Source organism: Lampetra fluviatilis, chromosome 1 (assembly GCF_964198595.1).
Source record: "Lampetra fluviatilis chromosome 1, kcLamFluv1.1, whole genome shotgun sequence".
Classification (NCBI taxonomy): Eukaryota; Metazoa; Chordata; class Hyperoartia; order Petromyzontiformes; family Petromyzontidae; genus Lampetra; species Lampetra fluviatilis.
In genome coordinates, this window is record NC_136275.1 from 12,094,446 (window position 1) to 12,118,178 (window position 23,733).

At 41.4% G+C, this 23,733-nt stretch overlaps 1 protein-coding gene across 1 annotated transcript in view; it reads right to left on the reverse strand.

The window, feature by feature from the left end:
* Nucleotides 1-21,328, reverse strand: part of LOC144932376 (contactin-associated protein-like 2) — a 191,768-nt gene extending 170,440 nt beyond the window's left edge. Inside the window, exons 1-3 of the mRNA XM_078856353.1 lie at nt 21,169-21,328; nt 15,340-15,450; nt 5,356-5,549 (exon numbers count right to left, since the gene is read on the reverse strand). Of these exons, the coding sequence (XP_078712479.1) occupies nt 5,356-5,549; nt 15,340-15,450; nt 21,169-21,256 (393 nt within the window). The 5' untranslated portion in view covers nt 21,257-21,328. The remainder of the gene's footprint in view (nt 1-5,355; nt 5,550-15,339; nt 15,451-21,168) is intronic.
* Between the last annotated feature and the right edge of the window lie 2,405 nt (nt 21,329-23,733).

Genomic DNA, 23,733 nt, shown 5'->3' on the forward strand with positions numbered 1-23,733 from the left:
CACTGTATTATATTTCTGCATTTTAAAATTCAAAAATCATCACCCCGTCATGGTATGTTCGAAGTATAATGTATAGCAAACAATGTATTCACTGGAAAATGGGTATGGATTATCAGAATTGCAAACTACTAAGTACAATTAGTTCAAAATCTCATTAAAGTTATGAGGAAATGGCACGTAAGTAACTTCAAGCAATAAGGGAGTGTCTTTAGATCACTTTAATTGTGTAAGCAGAAATCTTGGAAGAACATTAACTTATATTTCAAGATCAAGAATGATATTTGTAAAAAAGGATTTTACATGGAAAATCCCTTGGAGATGGATGATATTGTTTGCAAGGGTGTCCAGGTTATATGGTATGATATTTTAAGAAAAAAAAATATTGAATGCATAAAAAATACAGCATATTAATTGATGCATAAGAAGACACTTATAATATAATACATAATACAGCATATTCATTCACTTGAGCTTAATATTATATGTGACCTCAAGTAGTACTTTAATCTCAACAGCAGCTAAATGTTCACTCTCTCACACTGGTCCAATTTATTGCAGTCTCCAGGTACGGAAAATCTATGTGTGACAAAGCCATAATCTTCACTGCCCTTTGGATAATTAAAACTGGTGAAATGTACCCAATAAAAGCCCAGGTAAGGCACTAATGCTGTGTCAGAAAGTAAAAAATAGACAGTTAATAACAATTGCAGAGTAAAATCTGACAATTCAATATTTTCAGCAGAGAACTTTGAAAGGATTGTTAACCAATAAAACTTTGTAACAAAACTTTTGTTCCTGGGTGGTAAGTGTTATTTCGTAATTGCTTATGCCTAAAAAGTATAGATAATGGCTATTATTCCCCACAAATTTTGCTTAAGTGGCCAGGACAGTAATATTTAGAAATTTACCTATTTTCGATGAGATAACGGGTGCATTTGTGTATTTTCGTTCACGTAAAGTCAGAAAAAAAAACATATGAATAAAAACTAACATGTATTTATACTAAAGTATTATAAAAATTACTACAAAAGATTTAGAAGTGAGTAGTTGTTTTAGATTTACGATTATACTGTAAATCACTTTCACGAATCAGCCCACAAATGAGGTCTCCCATCATGTTCTCGTTATACTGTCCTTGGTAGTGGCGTTCAAAGTCCAGTATATCCTGGTGGAAGCGCTCGCCTTGCTCCTCCAAATACGCTCCCATGTTCTCCTTGAATTTATCAAGATGAGCATCAAGGATATGGACTTTGAGGGACATCCTACAGCCCATTGTGACGTAGTTCTTCACAAGTCTCAACCAGCTCCACGTAGTTTTCGACCTTGTGAATGGCCAAAAAGCCACAAACCACTGCGACAAAGCTGTCCCAAGCCACTTTCTCCTCACTAGTGAGCTTCTTGGGGAATTCATTGCACTCCAGGATCTTATTTATCTGTGGTTCGACAAAGACCTTTGCCTCAGACAGCTTAGGGAAGAAGTCTTGAAGGTACTTGAAGGCTGCCGACTCCTTATCTACAGCTCTGACAAATTGTTTCATAAGGCCCAATTTGAGGTGCAGTAGTGGCATCAGCACCTTCCGGGGGTCCACCAGTGGCTCCCACTTGACGTTGTTCTTCCCCACAGAGAACTCGGTCTGCTGTGGCCAGTCCTGCCTGTGCTAGTGCGCCTTGGTGTCCCTGCTGTCCAAAAGGCAAAGATAGCAGGGAAACTTAGTAAAACCGCCTTGGAGACCCATCAGGAATGCCACCATTTGAAGTCTCCGATGACCTCCCAGCCATACTCATCATACTTCAAGGTGTCCAGCAACGTCTTGATACTGTTGTAATCCTCTTTAAGGTCCACCGAGTGAGCCAGGGGAAGAGACGGTACTTGTTACCATTATGGAGCAGCACGGCTTTGAGGCTCCTGAATGAGCTGTCAATGAAGAGGCGCCACTCATTCTGGTTACAGGCGATTCCGACTGCCTCGAACAGACTGGTCACATTGTGGCAGAAGCATAGCCCATCTTCATGGGTGAAAAAGCTGCAAAAAGGTTGGTGACGCTTCCTCTGATCTGCGACTTGCACTCTTTCATCCAACAAGTTCCACTGCTTGAGCCCAGATGTCAAAAGCTCGGCATTGGACTTGGTGAAACCAAGATTTTTGATCAAGTCGTTGAGGTATTTTTGGTTGGGGTAGTATGGGTTTCTCTCCTCAGCTCCACCTCTGAAATTATCATCTGGATCAACAATTTCTTCCTCGCTTTGTGACTTGCTGCTCTCTTCGAAAGACAGCTGCGCTCTCTCTGGAGGAGTGGGTACGGGGAGCTCATGGCAATGTGGCACCGGGGCGATGGATGAAAGAAGGTCCGGATAGCATGTGCATTCTTGCCAGTCCGACGTTTGGAAGGGTCCACCATGCAGAAGAAGCAGTTGCTTGAGTGGTCAGTCAGTGGGTTCCCGCCAAATTCTTGGGATAGAGAAATTCATGTCTCTCTATTCCCCTCTGTACCAACCTACAAAAATACATTTCACCCATGACTAATGTGTAAGATATTCTCACAACATTTTTCATATGATATATTTTTTCAATAACATTAAAAATTGTAAAACATAAACATTTTTTAAACTTTTACAATATTACAAATTTGAACTAATTTTATAACGTAAAATTACGAGCAACAATTGTCCATCTTACCTTCCAGAGTTTTTTTGCATTGTTCGCATGTGAAATGAGGTGCCCAGGGTGTGTCTTGATCCCCGACAGGCATGTCGAAATATGCCTTCTCGGCCTCACACATCTTAGCAGATGCTTCCACAGAGTACTTTTCACTCTTGTCTTGATAAATTAGCCGCAGACAGCAAAATGTGTCTGCCGGATGTTTGCAGCCTTTTGATGCCATTTCAGAAAAATGCAGATATGTATCCACTGAGGCAGCTGCATAAACTGAACTGATGTGCTTAAGGCCCCTGTATTTATACTACTATTTATATTATACTACTATTTATATGACTGGAAAGTTCAAGAATGTTCTAGAAGTTACTCCAAGTTTACTCAGCACCGAATCTATCTGGAATGTTCTGGAAAAAAGGTAAATTTCAAAATATCAAAGTCCTGGTCACAAAAGCAAAGTTTGTGGGAAGTAATAGCAGTTTTCTGTACTTTTGAGACATGAGCAATTAGGAAATAATACTTACTACCCAGGACCAAAACAAACGTGTTACACAGTGTAATCACTGACTTTAATGACATCAGCTAGCATTATATGAACAAATACCTGCAAGCTTAAGTACATTTAAAAAATACACGTATAAAAATTAAGAAGTTGAGGCACAACGTTTATTAATTTATAGTAAACTTTAATATAGTGTGTTATCAATAAACGTTGATATTATAATAATCCTTCTTATTAAAACCATTCAATCAGAACATAATTTAAAATAAGAATTGACGAGAATTCGCTTAATTTATAATTAATTGATAAATAATTCGAACTAAGCAATGCTCCTGAAACACAGTTTCCTCAGTGACAAAATAATAAACCTGATACTGCATAGTCAAGATGCTTAAAATGTTCAAGCGTAAATAAAGCAACATAATAAGCAACCACTTTGAAAAACCTTTTAAGGCAGACAATGTGTTCATAAAATAGAGAATGAGTTTTGCATTTCATCTAAACATAAATATTACATCTTTCAAATATATATTTAAGTAGCTTTGCAGAAATGTAGTTGTACTTTTAAATAGTGTGTCAAATAATCCAATTCATAGTGAGCAAGCTTATTGCATTTTGCAATGCGTTTAATAATTCCCAAAGGTCAGCATCTTCACGATCAAATAATAGTGGAATGGTACCCATGGGTATTGTTGGCCATGAGCGAGTGGTGCAAATGGCTAATAACACGAAATGTGGAATAAATAATATCACATTTCTCATTCATGCTTAAACATGAAATTATAAGAAGATTTAGACAAATATACTTGTTTGAGCAAGTCTATAATCACTCAGTCGGGCCTCATAATAAGGCAAAGTGAAACTTTACAAACTGTGAAAGTGACATATCGAATGACTGGTGGCTCCAAACACAATTTGGTCATTTATTAAAATTGTTTAAATTGAGCTAGACTTTCTCTGATTATGTATGAAAAGCATCTAATTGGGTTTCATTCAAAGTTATTACAAATCCACAGGGCTGCGATGACATTCGGTTGACCAGCTGATATCATTAAAATCAGTTTATTATTGGTTAATGTATCTCATGTAATTATAGCGAGCTACGAAGCAAGCGATTTCTGGACATCATTCTTCATACCAAATATGTCTTCCGTGATACTAAATGAGTCCTTGAAGGCCAAATAATATCTGGCTCATCGTTTAAACACCATACACATCTGGGATTTGCCGCACATGTACAGCATATGAAAGCCTTTAAAATAATGCTGCACCACAATGTGACGCTCGCATTGTGTAGTATACTAATCACTTTAAGCTTTGACAAATGTTTTCCAATGAAAAGCAATACATCTCACATCTGCGAACAGTGTCAGCAGCTATAGCAATAAAAACAAATCCGTGTCTATATGAGGGGTTTTTTACACTTAAGGACTGTTATTGCAATGTGTAGCAGTTATAAAATATTTGTCTTTACACAGTTGACATTCATAGAGTATATAAGATAAGAATGGTAATATTGAATTATTTGGTCGTATGCGGATTTTATTATTTGACACACTCATATTTCTGGTTGAGTTATTTTTGTTCTACAACTTCGTACTTTGTATTTTTTTTTAATATATTTTCCTTGTATATTTTCAAAAGACACTCATTCAACCAGCTCTTAATTGGTTACAAAGGCCATCTACAAATTTGACTTTAAACCCGTGTATAACTTCATACATTTCTTCATAATGATCATCATTAACAGCCATGATCAATCCACTGTTGGATGGAGGCCTCCCCAAGCCATCGACATCCTCCACTATCCTGCAATACAACAATATGCTGAGCACCTGCAAATACATCAGTTGACTTCATCGCTCCATCTCCACGGCATATGTCCTGTCTTGTCATCGTGGAAAAATAAATTCACATGTTAGCTTTCATGCCAATAGTTAGCCTTCACGTTAAACAAAAAAGCAACAACACATGTATCAATATAACAGGCGACGTTTTAGGCAATGGCCCTTTTTCATAGCACAGGAAGAAGGGTCATTGCCCAATACGTCATATTTGACATATTTACTTTTAAGGCTGCAGTCTTATTGACGAATGGGGAGTTTTATATTATTTGTGGTTGTGTACCACTGTCGACGCGATGTTACCAGATCATTTGTTAAATGTCGCCAAACAAAGTGGTTGTGGACTGTGCACAAACCCAAGCGTTTCCATCCTCCTGGTACTGCCTCCAGTTCTCCGCCGAGTCTCCATAGAGCAGTAGGTAGCTGGACGCCCAGTCCGAGCTGCCATAGAGGCCTTGAGTGGCGAGCGCCGTGACCTCTGTTCGGCCAGACAGCTCCAGCTGTAGCCAGGGTGTCTGGTCGTTGTGTGCTGGGGCCCAGCCGCCTGCGCCTGTGGAATCGTGTGTGCACGTGCGTGGAGGGGAGCAGTAGTGCAATGGTCAGCGCACTGCGCTACGAAACCGGTGACCCGAGTTCAATCCCGCTCACGGTCAACACCAGTAACGATCATCTGAACCAGTCCTGGGCCTCCCCTAGGTTGCTGGGTTTCCCCTAGGTCAACTCAGCCGTAAACAAATGTGTAAATCTGATTCAGTGTATAAACATCAGGACGAGGGAGACAAAGGTGGCCAGACGTGTCGTTGGCCACACAACCCCTTTGTGTGCCATGTCAACCTTAATAGGTAGTTGCTAATAGTACTTGTCCCTATAGATATTTGAGATAGTTGTATTTATGTGTGTAGGTCTGTGTCTCGGCCTCCCTGTGTGTGCGTTGCACCACTATCCGAGTAGTTAACTTCACATTCAATACATCTTCAGAGCCAGGGTGAACATCTGACTCCAACGTATTTAATGAATGATCATGAATGAACATAAATGAGGTTCGATGAGTATCAATAAGTTTCAATGACTTTCAACGAGGTAAAATTGATGGAAAAACAGAACACAAAATACAGCATCCAATAATACTTGCAATATCAATACAATGAATGAACACTGCAGAATCATAACATTGTCTTAGATAAAATGAATCTCAACAATAGGTCCTGGATGGACCAGGCACCTACATTAGCACTGATAAGCTATACAAGACAATAAGCTAATGTGTTAAATAAGGTCCCTTTATTCTTTCGGTAAAGTCACGTAGAAGGGAAATAATAAAATAATAAAAAGAAAACATAATAAAATAATTCTCACGACGTTTCGGCCACAACGCAAGCAGCCGTCCTCAGGTGAAGAACAGGTCTGTCGGAAAGACAACGTCTGAATGGGCACCACCAGGCTTGGCAGCGTATATTTAAGCTGGGTTGGAGGGAGAAGGGGCGCCTTGACAAAGGAATTTGCATATCAAGAGGAATTTAGCATATTTATGGGAAATGCAGATATGGGATTAGTCACTAATTGTGGAATGCGTAGGAGGTGGGGGGTTCAAAGTCATATTATGCCCGTGCATTATGCAGTATGCAGGATTAGCAGCATCAAAGGGAGGGAGTAGGGTTAGCAGTAATAGAGGGAAGGACTTTTAATAGTAAGAAGCTGCAGCAGCTAAACCACCACGTAAAGAAAAAACTAAAATATAAACTACATCAGTATCATCAATATACTAAATATACTCTCCAATAAGCTGAGCTACTAACAGTAAGTCATACATTACAATGCTATGTCGCAAAAAATATAATATGCCTCCAGCTAAACTTTTTTCTCTTACATCACACGGGTCTACCCCGTACTATATACTGCCATAGACAAACCCAACATTAAATTATATACTGCATTACTATACACCACCCTATACCTTAGACTATACATTGTAATATTACACTATGTATTATTCTACCCACCCTACTGTATACCACACTGGTGTATATTCACTATACAATTACGATACTATATATTACCTTATACATTATATTATACATTACACTTTTATACTAATTATTATTATACAATCTGCTATACACTATACCATTGAACATCGCGTGAAAGGTACTAAGAGGAAGCAACGAAATATGCCAATGGGAGAGTGGTGGTAGGAAACTTGCAGCGGAGCAAAGAATCCATTCCCCGCGGAGAATAAAATATATATAGTCAATGCCAGTGAGTGGACTGCGGTCTGAAAGTCACCGTAAACGTGAACACAATCAATGGTTTATTACGTCCTTCCAATGATTGCTGAGCCAGAATCCATCTTCTCGGTTGAAATTGTCTCTGTTTGTATATGTGGATCGCCTCATAAACAAATCTCTCATGGTAGCCAGATGGCTTTCAGAGAACCTCTGTCTTGGAGAAGTCAATGTCATGTGAGCCCACTGAATTGTAACAGTGATCTGCCACGGCTGAGGTGTTTGTCCTACCGTGTTTCAGGTTTGCTTTATGGTCACGGATTCGGTCCGAGACATGTTGTTTGGTTTCCCCATTGTAACTACTGCCACAGACACAGCTTAGTTTGTAGACGCCGGGGTATTGCATGTCAGGGATCACATCCTTCACAGATGGGATCAGATCACGAATTGTATGTACTGTGTTAAATCGAACCTGGATCTTGTGTTTGCTCATGATTTTGAAAATATCTTTAGTGACCCCTGCTATGTATGGCAAGGTGATGGTTTTGATTTGGTCCTCAGATGGTTCTTTCCCAACGGTTGGGATGATAGCTTTACGGATTGTGTGGTTTGAATACCCATTCATCTTGAGAGCTTGGTGTACGTGTTCCAGTTCACTGGCTAGGTGATGATGGTCGGAAATACATCGAGCTCTATGGTGTAGAGTTTTGATGAGGGAATTCTTCTGGGATGGATGGTGGTGAGAGTCAAGTTTTAGGTAGGCATCCGTATGGGTAGCTTTCCTGTAGACAGAGTGTCCCATTGAGCCATCTGGTCTCTTTTCAATCAAAATATCCAAGAATGGTAACTTGCCATCCTTTCCACCTCTATGGTCAATTTGATGGCTGGGTGTATGGAATTGATGTGGTTGAGGAATTGTTTCAGAGCTGGTCGGCCATGTGGCCAGATTACGAACGTGTCATCTACATACCTCTTCCACAAGGACGGACGTAGAGTGGATGCCTGGATGGCATCTGTCTCAAAAATTTCCATGAAAACATTGGCAACAACTGGAGATAAGGGAGAACCCATTGGGGTACCTTCAACTTGTTTGTAGAATATTCGATTCCAGGTGAAGTAAGTGTTGGTGAGGCAGTGTCTCACCAGGGCCGGTACATCAGCATTCAGTCCTTGTTGGACCAAATCTTCAATGATTGCAATGGTGTCAAGCACAGGAACTTTGGTAAACAAAGAGACAACATCGAAACTAACGAGCAAATCACCTGGAGATAGTGAAATGTCCTTAATTAACGATACCAAGTGAGCTGAGTTGAGTACAGCTGAGGTGGTCTTACCAGTGAATGGTTGTAAGGTCTCAGACAGTTTGTAGATGGGTGAGTCAATGGTGGAGACGATAGGACGAAGGGGTGTCCCTTCTTTATTGATTTTTGGTAAGCCATACAATCTGGGTGGTCTAGCAGCAGAGGGTTTTAAGGAAAACCGCTTGGTTGGTTCGATCAAAGATGTCGAATCAGTGATGATATTGTTGGTTTTTGTAACGAGGCGGTTGGTGGGATCTCTTTTTATTATATTTTGTCCATGATGTCTTTGGCATTACCCTTGTCGGCTGAGAGTATGACGATGTCATCTCTCTTTTTTAATTGAGAAAGCTCAAAGCGCTCATCTTTACTGATGTTGCTAATAGGTGTCTTAGCGTTTTTGAGGATTGCAGCGATTTCCGATCTTGCCACATCTGCAGTAATGTGTTCCAAACCCTTGAGGGCAACGTCGACCTGGGCAATGATATCATCAACTGAGATGTGTTTAGGGGTGACTGCGAAATGCAACCCTTTGGCTAGAACCGATTTTAGGCTGTCTGAAATTGGACTGTTACTCTGATTGATAAAAATCTTGTCAACGTCTAACTTTTAGATGTGTGGATCTGGTTTATTCTTGGAAAGGAGATTGAACTTGGGAATCAGGTTTTCTTTGCATTTAGCTAAAATTGAGGCGGCTGAAGAGGCTGTCATGTTATCTACATGTTCCCAATCAGATGTAGACATTTTTTCCGTCAATGTTAAGTGTGATTTCAGGAGAGTATTGTCTAAATTGTCTAGTTCAAATCGGAGCAATCTTATTTTCTCTGAGATCAGGGCTAGGCCAGCCCTGAACAAGATCCGTTTAGCATTGGGAGAATTGACAGCAGCAGATGTCAGTGTAAAGGTGATCGGCATTACCTTAGTGTCGCGGCATCTCTTAATTAACGGTTAACAATGAGTGTTTATAAAATAAAATGTACATTATAGTCCTTTGTAAAAACACGACTGGAGGAAGACCTTCCAATGCCAGGTTAGTCATGGAGGTTGTATTAAACTAAACAAAATAACTAAACAATTATTATTTTGCCAGATAAGGCCCTCTGAGCTATATAGCTCTCAGAAGCGACATGGGCACAAATGATGCACTTTGAAGTTGTCCCAAGATAGCGTTGTGTGATGCTCATGGAACGCAGTCTATGGCTTCCAGAGATAGCAAAAATAGGTCAACAAATGGCAAAGTAATTTCAGCACATGCTTTACTGGGCTCCAAGACACATTGGACATTCAAGGGTCACTGGACCTTACTATATTATCAATATTTACTTTATTCCATCAACACTATCATTTGTATGTCCAATACAATATTGGGGACAGATATTAATTCATGATTTGTGTTTGAAACATATTCCACACATCGAAAAACTATCTGAAATGTTAAACTCGTAAATATCATTCATAGAACATCGCTATGAATAATTTGCGCTTCACAGTGTTATCTGCAGATGCCTGCATTTCATACACATTCAGATAAATACTGGTTTTAAATTTTCCAAATAGCTTCGCATTTGTCATTGCTACTACCATCAATAAATGCAACGCATGTAAATTAATAGAATGAAGTCAAATCCAGATGAATTGCATACTTAAGCATACATGATTTAAACTCAGAAGTGTGCGTTTTGAAATATGCTTAAAGCTTTGTTGCGTTATGCGTACTCGATAGCATTGAATCATGAAATCATTAAAGCAGAGGCAGTTCAACAAATACGAATCTTCACGGTTCTTGTTCTTTTAGTAGTTACTTTTTCCCCCAATTGCAATATCCGAGGCAAATGGAAACATGCATTCAGGCAAAATGCCTCGTGCGTGAACTGTAGTTGTGTGCTGCTATGCTACATCAAGCAGCGGCATGCTCTGTTGTTGTGCTCACTGCAGCACGCAGTTGCGGGTTTTACGTCTTGTTTTTTTTACGCTTGGTCCTAACGGTCATTTATCACATGGCCATGCGATGACACAAGTTTCTTGAACTAAAACCTTTATCCATGGCCGTGCAGGAACATACGTATGCTCCTCTATGCATAGCTATGTGGGTGTGCACATGACAACCAGCCTGCAGATGCAGGTCAGCTTGGCTTTTCAACACTTTATTTATATTCGATCCAATGGTTTGCAGTTGAAGTGGATGTTCATTAAACATGGTGCAAGTCAAGTATCTAACTAGATATGGATTTAACTACTGCCACAATTATAGTGTCATATTTTTATTCGGGCGGAATGGTGTCGCAGTGGTTAGCGCATTGCATTACGAACCAAGGCGACCGGCATTACATTCTCGGCCACGGCTCACATAAGTGGCGAGTGATATCTGAACTGGTCCTGGGAATCCTCTTCAACAAAACAGCACTGACCAGCGTGGTGAAGTATGGTCAAATAACCTACATGACCAAATAAATGTGGAAACCTTTTTCCAGCAGTACATAGATTGATAAAGGGATGTATATTACAGTTTCCATTTTATTATAGTTTTAGACATCTGTATATGGTGCTCGTGTAAGTTGTATACGTGATAATTGTTTTTTTACCCTTCTATCTGGCAACAAAACTGACACCTTTTTTTTACAAGGAGTCATGTTTGTATAGACCACGATACCTGCAGTCATAATACAAACAAAAAACATAACTCTGATAATCAGAGGTGTGGACTCGAGTCATGTGACTTGGACTCGAGTCAGACTCGAGTCATGAATTTGATGACTTGCGACTCGACTTGGACTTGCATAACAATGACTTTGTCCCACCTATGAGATGTGGACTCGAGTCATGTGACTTGGACTCGAGTCAGACTCGAGTCATGAATTTGATGACTTGCGACTCGACTTGGACTTGCATAACAATGACTTTGTCCCACCTCTGCTGATAATGTATGCACTGTCCTTGAAGTTGATTGGTCCACACCCGAGACAGCTTTCATGACTGCAGGTATTGTGGCCTATGCAAACATGACTCCTTGTAAAAAAAAGGTGTCAGTTTTGTTGCCAGATAGAAGGGTAAAAAAACAATGATCATATTTTTTACTGGCAAATGAGGTTCCAATGGTGTAAATGCTTACCCCGAGCTCTCATATTCTGATGGTGCATTGTCTTTGAGTTATGCGCCTTTTGGTGTCATCTGGTCCAACCCATGTGAGACTAGGCTCTAAGGAAAGCTGTCTCGGGTGTGGACCAATCAACTTCAAGGACAGTGCATACATTATCAGAGTTATGTTTTTTGTTTGCATTATGACTGCAGGTATTGTGGTCTATGCAAACATGACTCCTTGTAAAAAAGGTGTCAGTTTTGTTGCCAGATAGAAGGGTAAAAAAACAATTATCATATTTTTTACTGGCAAATGAGGTTCCTATGGTGTAAATGCTTACCCCGAGCTCTCATATTCTGATGGTGCATTGTCTTTGAGTTGTGCGCCTTTTGGTGTCATCTGGTCCAACCCATGTGAGACTAGGCTCTAAGGAAAGCTGTATTGGGTGTGGACCAATCAACTTCAAGGACAGTGCATACATTATCACAGTTTTGTTTTTGTTTGCATTATGACTGCAGATATTGTGGTCTATGCAAACATGACTCCTAGTAAAAAAGGTGTCAGTTTTGTTGCCAGATAGAAGGGTAAAAAACAAATTATCAATTTTTTTACTGGCAAATGAGATTCCAATGGTGTAAATGCTTACCCCGAGCTCTCATACTCTGATGGTGCATTGTCTTTGAGTTGTGCGCCTTTTGGTGTCATCTGGTCCAACCCATGTGAGACTAGGCTCTAAGGAAAGCTGTCTCGGGTGTGGACCAATCAACTTCAAGGACAGTGCATACATTATCAGAGTTATGTTTTTTGTTTGCATTATGACTGCAGGTATTGTGGTCTATGCAAACATGACTCCTTGTAAAAAGGTGTCAGTTTTGTTGCCAGATAGAAGGGTAAAAAAACAATTATCATATTTTTTACTGGCAAATGAGGTTCCAATGGTGTAAATGCTTACCCCGAGCTCTCATACTCTGATGGTGCATTGTCTTTGAGTTGTGCGCCTTTTGGTATCATCTGGTCCAACCCATGTGAGACTAGGCTCTAAGGAAAGCTGTCTCGGGTGTGGACCAATCAACTTCAAGGACAGTGCATACATTATACTGGTAGGAACGAAGTGGACCAGCCTACAATAGATTATATCGTCCGTCCGTCCGTCCGTCCGACCGTGTAGCAACATCGCCCCCTACTGCAAACACTTGTCGCCCCTACTGCAAACACTTGGCATTACCCTACAAAAACCTTTAGACTCAGTGAAGCTTTCCTGGCTAAACAAGTGTAACATTCCCTTATAATTCCCTCAGATAGTTTTTAATTAAAACATTTAAATTAATGAAGCTTTCCTGGCTAAACAAGTGTAACATTCCCTTATAATTCCCTGAGATAGCTTTTAAATAAAACTTTTAAATTCAAATTTTACTCACAGCGCCTTAAAGCCTACAGCTAGGCCTAAAGCCTCGAACTACGCCTATCACTCTCCCTTCGTATCGTACCCCCGCGTGTGTGCAAGGGAGTTAATGTTTAACAATGTTACATTCCCTGATGCTTTTAAATAGAAACATTTAAATTTAAAGCTTTTACATAAATAATAAAAACATTTAATTTTAACATTAACTCACGGCGGCCTAAAGCCTACAGCTAGGCCTAAAGCCTAGAACTAGGCCTCAACCTCTCCCTTCGTATCATACCCCCACGTGTGTGAAAGGGAGTTAATGTTTTACAATGTTACATTCCCTGATTTTTTTAAATAGAAACATTTACATTTTAAGCTTTTACATAAATAATTAAAACATATAAATTACAAATTAACTCACAGCGGCCTAACGCCTACAGCTAGGCCTAAAGCCTAGAATTAGGCCTCACACTCTCCCTTCGTATCGTCCGATTCGGTGTAGCAACATCGCCCCCTACTGCAAACACTTGGCAGTACCCTACAAAAACCTTTAGACTCAGTGGGGCTTTCCTGGCTAAACAAGTGTAATAATACATTATGTTTATATTCTTTGGTTATTCGTTCCTACCAGCCCACCCCGCAGGATCCTGTTCAGAGTTATGTTTTTTGTTTGCATTATGACTGCAGGTATTGTGGTCTATGCAAACATGACTCCTTGTAAAAAAGGTGTCAGTTTTGTTGCCAGATAGAAGGGTAAAAAACAAATGATCATATTTTTTACTGGCAAATGAGGTCCCAATGGTGTAAATGCTTACCCCGAGCTCTCATACTCTGATGGTGCATTGTCTTTGAGTTGTGCGCCTTTTGGTGTCATCTGGTCCAACCCATGTGAGACTAGGCTCTAAGGAAAGCTGTCTCGAGTGTGGACCAATCAACTTCAAGGACTGTGCATACATTATCGGAGTTATGTTTTTTGTTTGCATTATGACTGCAGGTATTGTGGTCTATGCAAACATGACTCCTTGTAAAAAAAGGTGTCAGTTTTGTTGCCAGATAGAAGGGTAAAAAAACAATTATCATATTTTTTACTGGCAAATGAGGTTCCAATGGTGTAAATGCTTACCCCGAGCTCTCATATTCTGATGGTGCATTGTCTTTGAGTTGTGCGCCTTTTGGTGTCATCTGGTCCAACCCATGTGAGACTAGGCTCTAAGGAAATCTGTCTTGGGTGTGGACCAATCAACTTCAAGGACAGTGCATACATTATCAGAGTTATGTTTTTTGTTTGCATTATGACTGCATGTATTGTGGTCTATGCAAACATGACTCCTCGTAAAAAAGGTGTCAGTTTTGTTGCCAGATAGAAGGGTAAAAAAAAATTATCATATTTTTTACTGGCAAATGAGGTTCCAATGGTGTAGTTGTATACGTTTTCTATGATAGGTTACTGCATGCCGTTTGATTGTACAATATCTTTAATTCACCAATAAAGTATATATGTATTTCGATTTAAAGCTTTCGTGACTGCAGGGATTCATCTTCTTGGTTCTTTCGGTATAGTCACGTAGAATGGAAATAATAAAATAATAAAAATAAACCATAGTAAAATAATTCTCACGACGTTTCGGCCACAACGCAAGCAGCCGTCCTCAGGTGAAGAACAGGTCTGTCGATAAGACAGAGTCTGAATGACACGTCCTGGGCTTGGAGCGTCTATTTAAGCTGGGAGGGAGGTGGAAGAGCGCCTTGACAAAATAATTTGCATATCAAGAGGAATTTTAGCATATTTATGTAATATTAGTAGGGTGGGTAGAATAATACATAGTGTAATATTACATAAATATGCTAAAACATACCAAAGGTAGAGAGTCCCTGAAAGAGAGAACTACACAACTGCTAAAATAAGCAGATGTAAGCACACCAAGCCTGACTGGGCTAGAAGTAATGGTCATGGAAAAAGTTATCAAATGGAGTTACAAGATAACTGCTATGACCGGCAGGATATTGTTCACCTTGGAGTTAGATATTAGGCTTAGAGGATTAGGGTTAGAGTTAAGATGAAGGTTAAGGTCAAGGTTAGCACAATGGCTCAGTTGCCAAAAGAAATCGATTTACAGACAGGCAATGATTTCTCCATGTCCATTACTCAGTTTTTAACAGTGGTCATACAAGTGTTTTGCAATAAGCCTCAGCACATTTTTGGGAGGGTAATTTCATAACTGTGACAAATGGCCAAAGCCACAAGGGTGTAGTAGTAGTGCTAAATGCACAAAAGAAAAATAAACTGTCCTGTCCTGTCCTATGAATCCACTGCGCTGGCGGGGGTGGGGGGGAGAGAGTGGTTTTGCGGTGCGTACCATCACGGTGGTTCAGCTTTGCAAAGATCGGGCTGTGGCTCGCCGACAGCACGGAGGAGGCGCGGAACGAGTCGGGGGCGAGCCTTTCCACAAGCGGCCAGTTGCACAACTCTGCAATGACGTACGGCAAAACAACAGCACGTCAGGGAAGTGGCCGTCTCGTCCAGCATCGCGTGACGTCGTAGGGAGAGTTGCATCGCCAGGTGAAGAGGGCTGATGAAGAGAAAGTGCTCGCGTGTGGTAAATATAGTTATAATGGGCCGTCCCTTGTGCACGGGGCTGATTTGCCAATGAGGTGATTATTGTCACCACATATCAACCACACTGACCATGACCGCGTTACTCCAGTAGACATCCCTTCTTCACGCCGCTAATCCTGCACCAATTCTGTTAATAAGGCCAAGTCCCTCCCCCATTGTATACTGTGTAACAAATGTCCAGTGTGCACACCTCTAATCAGCAGCATTTTTCTGCCAATGTGTGAATCAGATACAAAGACTGACATTGTAATAGTTTGATGCAATTGTTAAGAAAAAAAGAGCAGGTATGAAACAAACGTCTAGTTTATGAATAATTTTTTGTTCAAAATTAAAATCATCAGCTCCATAACATGCTCCGGCAAGATCAGATTTAAGTCCCTTAAAACTATTTGAATGTGAGGAAAATAAATCACAAAGGGTTTAGCAAATTCCCCGAGTCAGGTGGGGAATACGGAGTTACTGTGAATTCCGCTTGTGTAGCCCCAATCCGTCAATTAAATGTTTTATTCGCACCTGGTGTAGGGACTTTACAAAACCCCACGATAACAAAATGGATCCCCCCCCCACGTGCACCCCAACCACCTACCTCTTGTGAAGGAGGATATGTGTTTAGGAAAATTAAAAGCAAATATTTGTAACATGGTTCATATGTAGTGAGTCCAACTGAGTCGCAGACGTTAACTCGAGACAACACTATTTATTCAACACAACAGCACCAACATAATATAACCTACGCTCGGGTTTTGATTACAGGGGCGGTTTCTTCATTCGGGCGATTGGGCGACGCACCACCAAAGTGTGAAAGGAATTTTTTCAATCACATTCACAATCTCATTCAACCACAGAGTTACGCTAGCCGTCACTGTGCCTCTAAATATAGTCCAATCAGCGTCATGTCACGTTCTGTGGAGTACCGCCTCTTTTTGGGCGATTTCACTCTGGCTGAGAATCGCCCAGAGTGTTCCCATAGACTTACATTCAAATGTTTTTTTTCGAACTGCAGGCACTGCAATGCATTCTCTATGGGTTCCGGGAGGGCTCGCACTAACGTGCTTACGTCATCATACGTATCCTTAACTTGTGCAGCGATTGGTGGGAACAAACATCGCTGTCGGACGGAAGCCTTGTATGTCCAAAACTGTTACTTTTCAGGAAACGAAAGAAAACCTGTTTTTTCCCCAAAATAATTTCCAAGCTCTTTTAATGCTTTTCATTGGCTAAATATTTGTAAAACACATTGACAGATGTAAAGGGTGACCAATAGCATTAATTTTAGAAAAAATATGGAGATATAAAATATGGATTCTGCCTGATACATTGTTGCTGTCGGGATGGAAAAATTGTATCTCCATATTTATATTATAATAAATAATTTATTTTATAACTAAAATAAATGTATTTATTTTGTCAGGTCTGCGACACAATCTTGGTCCACACCAAAGAAAGGTTCTCCTTTACCGACTACCTTGTAAGTGCCACGCTGCTACAAGGAGAGATGTTTCAACAGCATGGCCATACATTCCCTGTTGAGGCTCTGAACATCACTGTCAGGGCATACCCTATGTTAAATAAGGCGAAGCTGAAGACTGAACTGTCTCTCATTTATGAGAGTCCAGAATTCAAGGGCTGCTGTGGTGCACGGGCGCTGTACCAGGTTTTGCTGAAGTACAACCTCCAGGATACTGAAGAGATGCCGCGACTCTAAGACCTGTTCTCCACCTGAAGACGGCTGCTTGCGTTGTGGACGAAACGTCGTGAGAATTATTTTATTATGTTTATTTTTATTATTTTATTACTTCCCTTCTACGTGACTTTACCGAAAGAACCAAGAAGATGAATCCCTGCAGTCACGAAAGCTTTAAATCGAAAATGAATTACCTAAGTTATCAACAGAAGGTGTGTATCGGATACATTTATTATGCAGTAAATGCTATATTGGACAGACATTAGCGTAAGACTAAAATAACACCAATGAAATATTAAATACTCTCAAACACAACTATCGGTAGTTGCAGAACATGTTTGCCAACAAGGACACTCAATTGATTTTGATAACGTTGAAGTGTTATGTAAAACGAATTATTACTGGCCAAGACGAATTACAGAATCCATTGAAATTGAGAGAAATACAAATAATTGTAACCTCTCTGACAGCGACAGGCTTAGTGCGGTCTGGAAGTGTGTTATTAAGTAATATACATTACAATTACAATTCCTCATAGGGGAAACCTACTAATTAACTGATTACTAATCTTGTATATAATTATAATACCTCACTCCACATCTCCTCTGCCTCTGATATATGCACCTGATTGGGTTCAGTGATGATGTCGTCCTGCTCTATTTAAGACCGGAAGCAGGTGGATGGCTTCACTATTCTGGCAAATCGCCCGATGATGCTGGATGTAACTACCAGCGAAACATCTTACTCAGATTGTAAATGGTGTGGATTCACTCTTCAACACACCGGTGGGCTGAAGTAGTAACTATTTGGTGTTTGTTTACGTGACAAATCCCTTACTGATTGGCCATGTCGGGTGGTGAGGGTTTCAACGCATTTATACTTACGCAATCTAATCCAAAAACCTTTATTATGAATAATATTGGTCGCGAAAGCCTACGTGTTATACTGATTAGTTGATTCTTGCACTCGTGATGCATGAAATACTTCATGTAGGCGAAAATATACAGCTTTCATCTTCTTCATGGTTCTTTCGGTAAAGTCACGTAGAAGGGAAGTAATAAAATAATAAAAATAAAACATAATAAAATAAAATAATTCTCACGACGTTTCGGCTACAGCCGTCTTCAGGTGAAGAATGAGACACTGCCAAGCTAGGAGCTTATATATAAGCTGGGTTGGAGGTGGAAGAAGAGCGCCTTAACAAAAATAATGTGCATATCAAGAGGAATTTAGCATATTCATGGGAAATGCGTAGGAGGTGGGCGGGGGGGGTTTCAAAGTCATATTATGCCCATGCATTATGCAGGATTAGCAGCATCAACGGGAGGGTGCAGGGGGTAGCATTAACAAAGGGAGGGAATGTTAATAGTATGTAGAAGCAGGAGACCCGCAGCGGAGCAAATAATGCATTCCCTGTGGAGAACACAAGATACACAGTCAATGCCAGTGAGTGGACTGCGGTCTGAAAGTCACCGTAAACGTGAACAACACTCAGTTAAGATCCGAAATGGTTTATTACGTCCTTCCAATGATTGCTGAGCCAGAATCCATCTTCTCGGTTGAAATTGTCTCCGTGTTTGTATATGTGGATCGCCTCATGAACGAATCTCTCATGGTAGCCAGATGGCTTGCAGAGAACCTCCGTCTTGGAGAAGTCAATGTCATGTGAGCCCACTGAATTGTAACAGTAATCTGCCACGGCTGAGGTGTTTGTCCTACCGTGTTTCAGGTCTGCTTTATGTTCACGGATGTGGGCTAGTGAGTCGAGACGGGGATGAGTGTGGCCAATGACGACGCGTGCTAGGTTGTTTTGTAGTCTTTGATGTGTTTTTAGGTTGCCAGTGGAGGTCTGGACTAGGGCGGAGTTGCAATAGTCACGGCGAAACTCAACTATGCAACATGCCAATGTGTTGGCAATTTCAGTGGAAATGAGAGGACGTAGGTGTCTGAGAGCCTTTAGGTGAAAGATACATGAACTGATTATATGGTTGGTTTGACGGTCGAAGGATAAAGTTGAATCTAGGATGACACCGAGGTAGCTGAAGTGATCGGTGAACCTGATGCCGTGACCGAAGATGTGTACGTGTTGGGAGTGCTGATGAGTTGAGACGTTGCTTGGTACCTAACATGATGGCCACTGACTTTTTTGGATTAAGGGCTTTACTATCCGGCTTCACCTGGGACTTGGATTTACCACACACGGCCGCCTTTGTCCTCCCAGTGGCGATGTTCACGCACCACACGAGTTACTCGTTTGAGGTTGAGTCGACCTAGGAGAGGCCCAGGACCGGTTCAATTAATCGTCACCGGTGGTGGCCGTGAGCGGGAATTGAACTCGTAGCGCAGCGCGCTAACCACTACACTATTGCTCCCCCCACACACACACGTGCGCGCGTCCATAGGTACACATACACGCGCTTGCAGCACACACACACAACTTTCAGGGTGCATACGGCAGTAAACGACTGAAATAATAAACTAAAGCTGCGCGAAGAACGCCTTAGACCTGCAACACATTTGTATGGCACTTTACTCACGGAGGGTTGGGGGGGGATGCGTGACATCAGCAGGCACACTGCGTTACGCTTACGCATGCGGGTGACATGACAAAGCTGTGACGTCACAGCTCACTTGCCATGCAAAAATACTGTATATGCATTATTGCGCCCCCCCCCCCCCAAATACAAAAGTCTATTTTTCTAATTTTTGCATGGTGTACAGTCAAGAAAATACCCACATGGCAAATTTCAAGTTTGTTGCATGTCGGGAAGTACGCTAAACATTTTGAACAGACACATTCACAAATTTCCCTTTTATATACAGTAAAAAGATACAGCATTTGTGCATTCAATTTCGCCGTAAATGCCCCCTCCACTCTACGGCACCGCGGTTTCAATTCGAGACTAATCGAGACATAGTCCTTACTGCGGCACTAACGATAGTGGCGTAGGACCAAACTCATTAGAGAGCCTCGCACCATAAAATTAACAAGTTCTGAGAAAAAAGACACAGTCACATAGACAGGAATACAACGGTCACACCAGGACGTATATCCGCTGCATTATAAATAACTATCTTAAAGTTTGTAAATACAAAAAAAGCGTAAAAAATGTGTCACATGATTGGCTACGTACAGTGTGAAAGAAGTCCAACATACATACATACCAACGTGTGTCAAGCCACACTCTTATCAGTGTTCTTTTGGCCCTTAATAGGTGCTCGAAGACAACATTTGCCCAAACAAGTGTGTATACGAAGGGCGAGGGATATTTGTTATTGAATCTACGTGCGTGTAATATCTGCCAGCTGACAATACGGATTGCCCTCAACAACAACAAAAATAAACACTACGTGTGTCATTATACATATCTACTTCAGAGCAGAGTTATGGGAGGGTAGGAACATTGTCTTGGAGTTTAAGACAGTTCATACATTTTAGGGGCGTCGTCGTGTACGTACCAGTGTGTGTGTACTAGTGTGCGTGTGTTGGTCGGTATGCGGGTCGTTGTCTGTGTTTCTACCCCTGGGTGTGCATGTATGTGCGTGCGGTACCGGTGTTTGTGTGTACTGGTGTGAGTTTATATTCCGGCGGTCGTACCTGTCTATATGTGTGTAACGTTGTGAGTGTATGTACCAGTTTGTGTACCGGTGTGAATGCCAGTTTGTGCGTGCGTGTACCGTGTGTGCCCTACCGGCCTTTATAGGTGTTCGCTAACAGTAGTTACCCCCAACAGTCTGTTATACAGTAATCCATACGGGGGATCTTTGTCTTTGTGTGTAGCTTCTGTATGTGCGCGTGTGTACATACAGCGAGCGTGTATGTGCCTATAATAAAAATTGTGCGTACCAATGTTGAGTGAGTATACCAGTGCCGTGTTATAATACCAGTGTGCGTGTTGTCCATTCCAATCCCGACGTGAGCATCCCCGTGCATGAAGAGAGCAGCGAGGCAGAGCGCGACGTGAGCGCGCATGGCGAGGAGGAGGTGGAGAAAGTGGCTGCGCCGGTGCCGATGTCCCGAGTGCCCGGGACCGGCCGCTCTTTGCTCCGCACACTATGATGACCCGTGATGCTGCCGCGCCGCGTCTGGCACTTTACCCGCCCTCTGAAGGCTGCGCTCCGGACCTGCCCCTCTCCCCGTTCTCTGTTTCGTCTGTATGCGTCCCCCCCCTCGCTCTCTGTGCGTGTTTCGGAGAACGCATAAAAGTTGCCCCCCCCCGTCGCCTGCCTTCAAAGTGCTGGGTGGTATGCGCAGAGGTAGTGATGGGGAGGTGTGCTGCCGTGCACTGCTCATGAAACGCGTAGGCTGCGTGGAAATGTGGATTATTCCCGTTGAAAATACGAATAAACGACTCACAATGGTATGCGTGGATATGCTTGTGGAGAAATCGGTCACATTGTTCACAGATTTAGATCGCTACTTTTATTGCTTTCCACTGCCGCATACACCTTAGCCGAATTGCTCTTACGGTCAGATAGTAAATAGTCTGAATAGAAATGTCACCTGAATTATATCTTCTTATCCACTTTTGCAAATACTGTACCGCACGTATTTTGCATGTGCTCTTTTTAATTCTAATGCAAAGAAAAAACGTGTTATACTTTACCACAGTGTTTACAATACAATTTTACGACGTAGCATTAGTGACTATAAAACAACCGAATGTACAAATCTTGACTTAAAGTTTTCGTGACTGCAGGATTGCAGGAATTCATATTCTTTGTGTCTTTCGGTAAAGCCACGTAGATAGAAATAAATTATGAAAATAATAACAATTTCACGACGTTTCGATCGCAACACAAGCAATCGTCATCAGGTGAAAAAAAAATTATCGGAAGAGCTGCTGAGGCAGGCAAAATATATATATTTGTTTTGTTATATATTTGTTATTATTATTTTTTTATTTCTATCTACGTGGCTTTACCGAAAGACCCAAAGAATATGAACCGAATGTACGTTTTGTTAAACCAATGAAGTTATTTGCGCCGGGGAAATTGCTTACACACGACAAATGAAATTGTTGGAACGAGTGTGTGCGCTATTGTGTCACTATTTCGCATAAGCAGTTGTCATTTCTGAGAAAGGCGTGGTTGAAGTATACTCGTGTCACGTTTTATAATACAGCACCCTAACTGTAAGAGTTATAGGTCTGCTCCGGGGTGGGGAAGAAGGCGCGCAACACACACACCTGCACCCCCGCTAGTGCGTTATGCAGTCATACATTACTTGTTCGCGTGTTATTGCAGACACTCTTGTTTTCCATTATACAAGCAGCTGAGATACAAGCGAGAGGCAACCCCCGACGTGTGCCTCGGGCAAAGGCGTGATGAAGCAGGCGAACATAGATTGACGAGCCGTGCTCGCCAGCAGGCGGCACAGGCAAACACACGGCCCCACTCGTCAGTAGCGTGGACAGCGCTCGTGTCATTAACGCGAAGGAATGGGCGCGCATTGGCAGTCAGGCTCATGCACGCACTCATCCATAGCTCTAATCCCATAATTATCCGTCTACTGAGTGCTATGCGCACACACAGCAACACACAGCAAGACAAACACAAATATCCCCCATATAAACTTGATTTGAAGCTTTCGTGGCTGCAGGAATAACTCTTTGGTTCTTTCGGTAAAGTAACATAGAAAGAAAATAAATTAAATAATAGAATACGACGTTTCGATTGCAACACAAGCAATCGTCATCAGGTAGAAAGCAAACCTAGTGAACTTAGAAATACAATGCAATCCAACACAAATAGTCGGCTAACACAACAGTCAACACCCTACCTGGTTGATTACGTTCTTCCAAAGATTGCTAAATTTGAGAAAGAGACAAAACACAGACACGGGGACACACAGACAGACACACAAGCAGAGAGAGACAACACAGAGACACAATTAGTAGTAACTAATTTGAACCCATAACGTTCCAATTAGTTACTACCTTAGCAAACCGGTCGGTTGGAAAGTAAACCCAAACCTTACTAATCAACTGTGTCGGGTGGTGATGGCTTAACCATGCATTTATATTTACGCGATCTAACCCCAAAAAAACCTTTATTATGAATAATATTGGTCGCGAAAGTCAACGTGTTAAATTAACATTGCCGGTGACCACACATTAGCCTGGCCAACTACACAAGCAGAGAGAGTAAAAGACATATTGTAATCAATGCACATTCTAAATAAGTGTTATTTCTTGAAAACATTAAACCAGAAGATGTGAAGTTTGTTTTACTCTTTCCTCTGTGTTTTCTGTGGTGATTCCCTGCGATTTTCAGACACTGATGCTTCAAAGTGAGCAGCAGCAATTGTTGTATACAAGAACACAGTATATGGATACATCATTGAAAACGTGAGCTGCAAAGCCCGCACACTTTCTGAAAATGTGAGCCTCATAATTGACTTGTACACGTCACCTTTGCTGTTCGGACCTTGATTTGATTTTTGTTTTA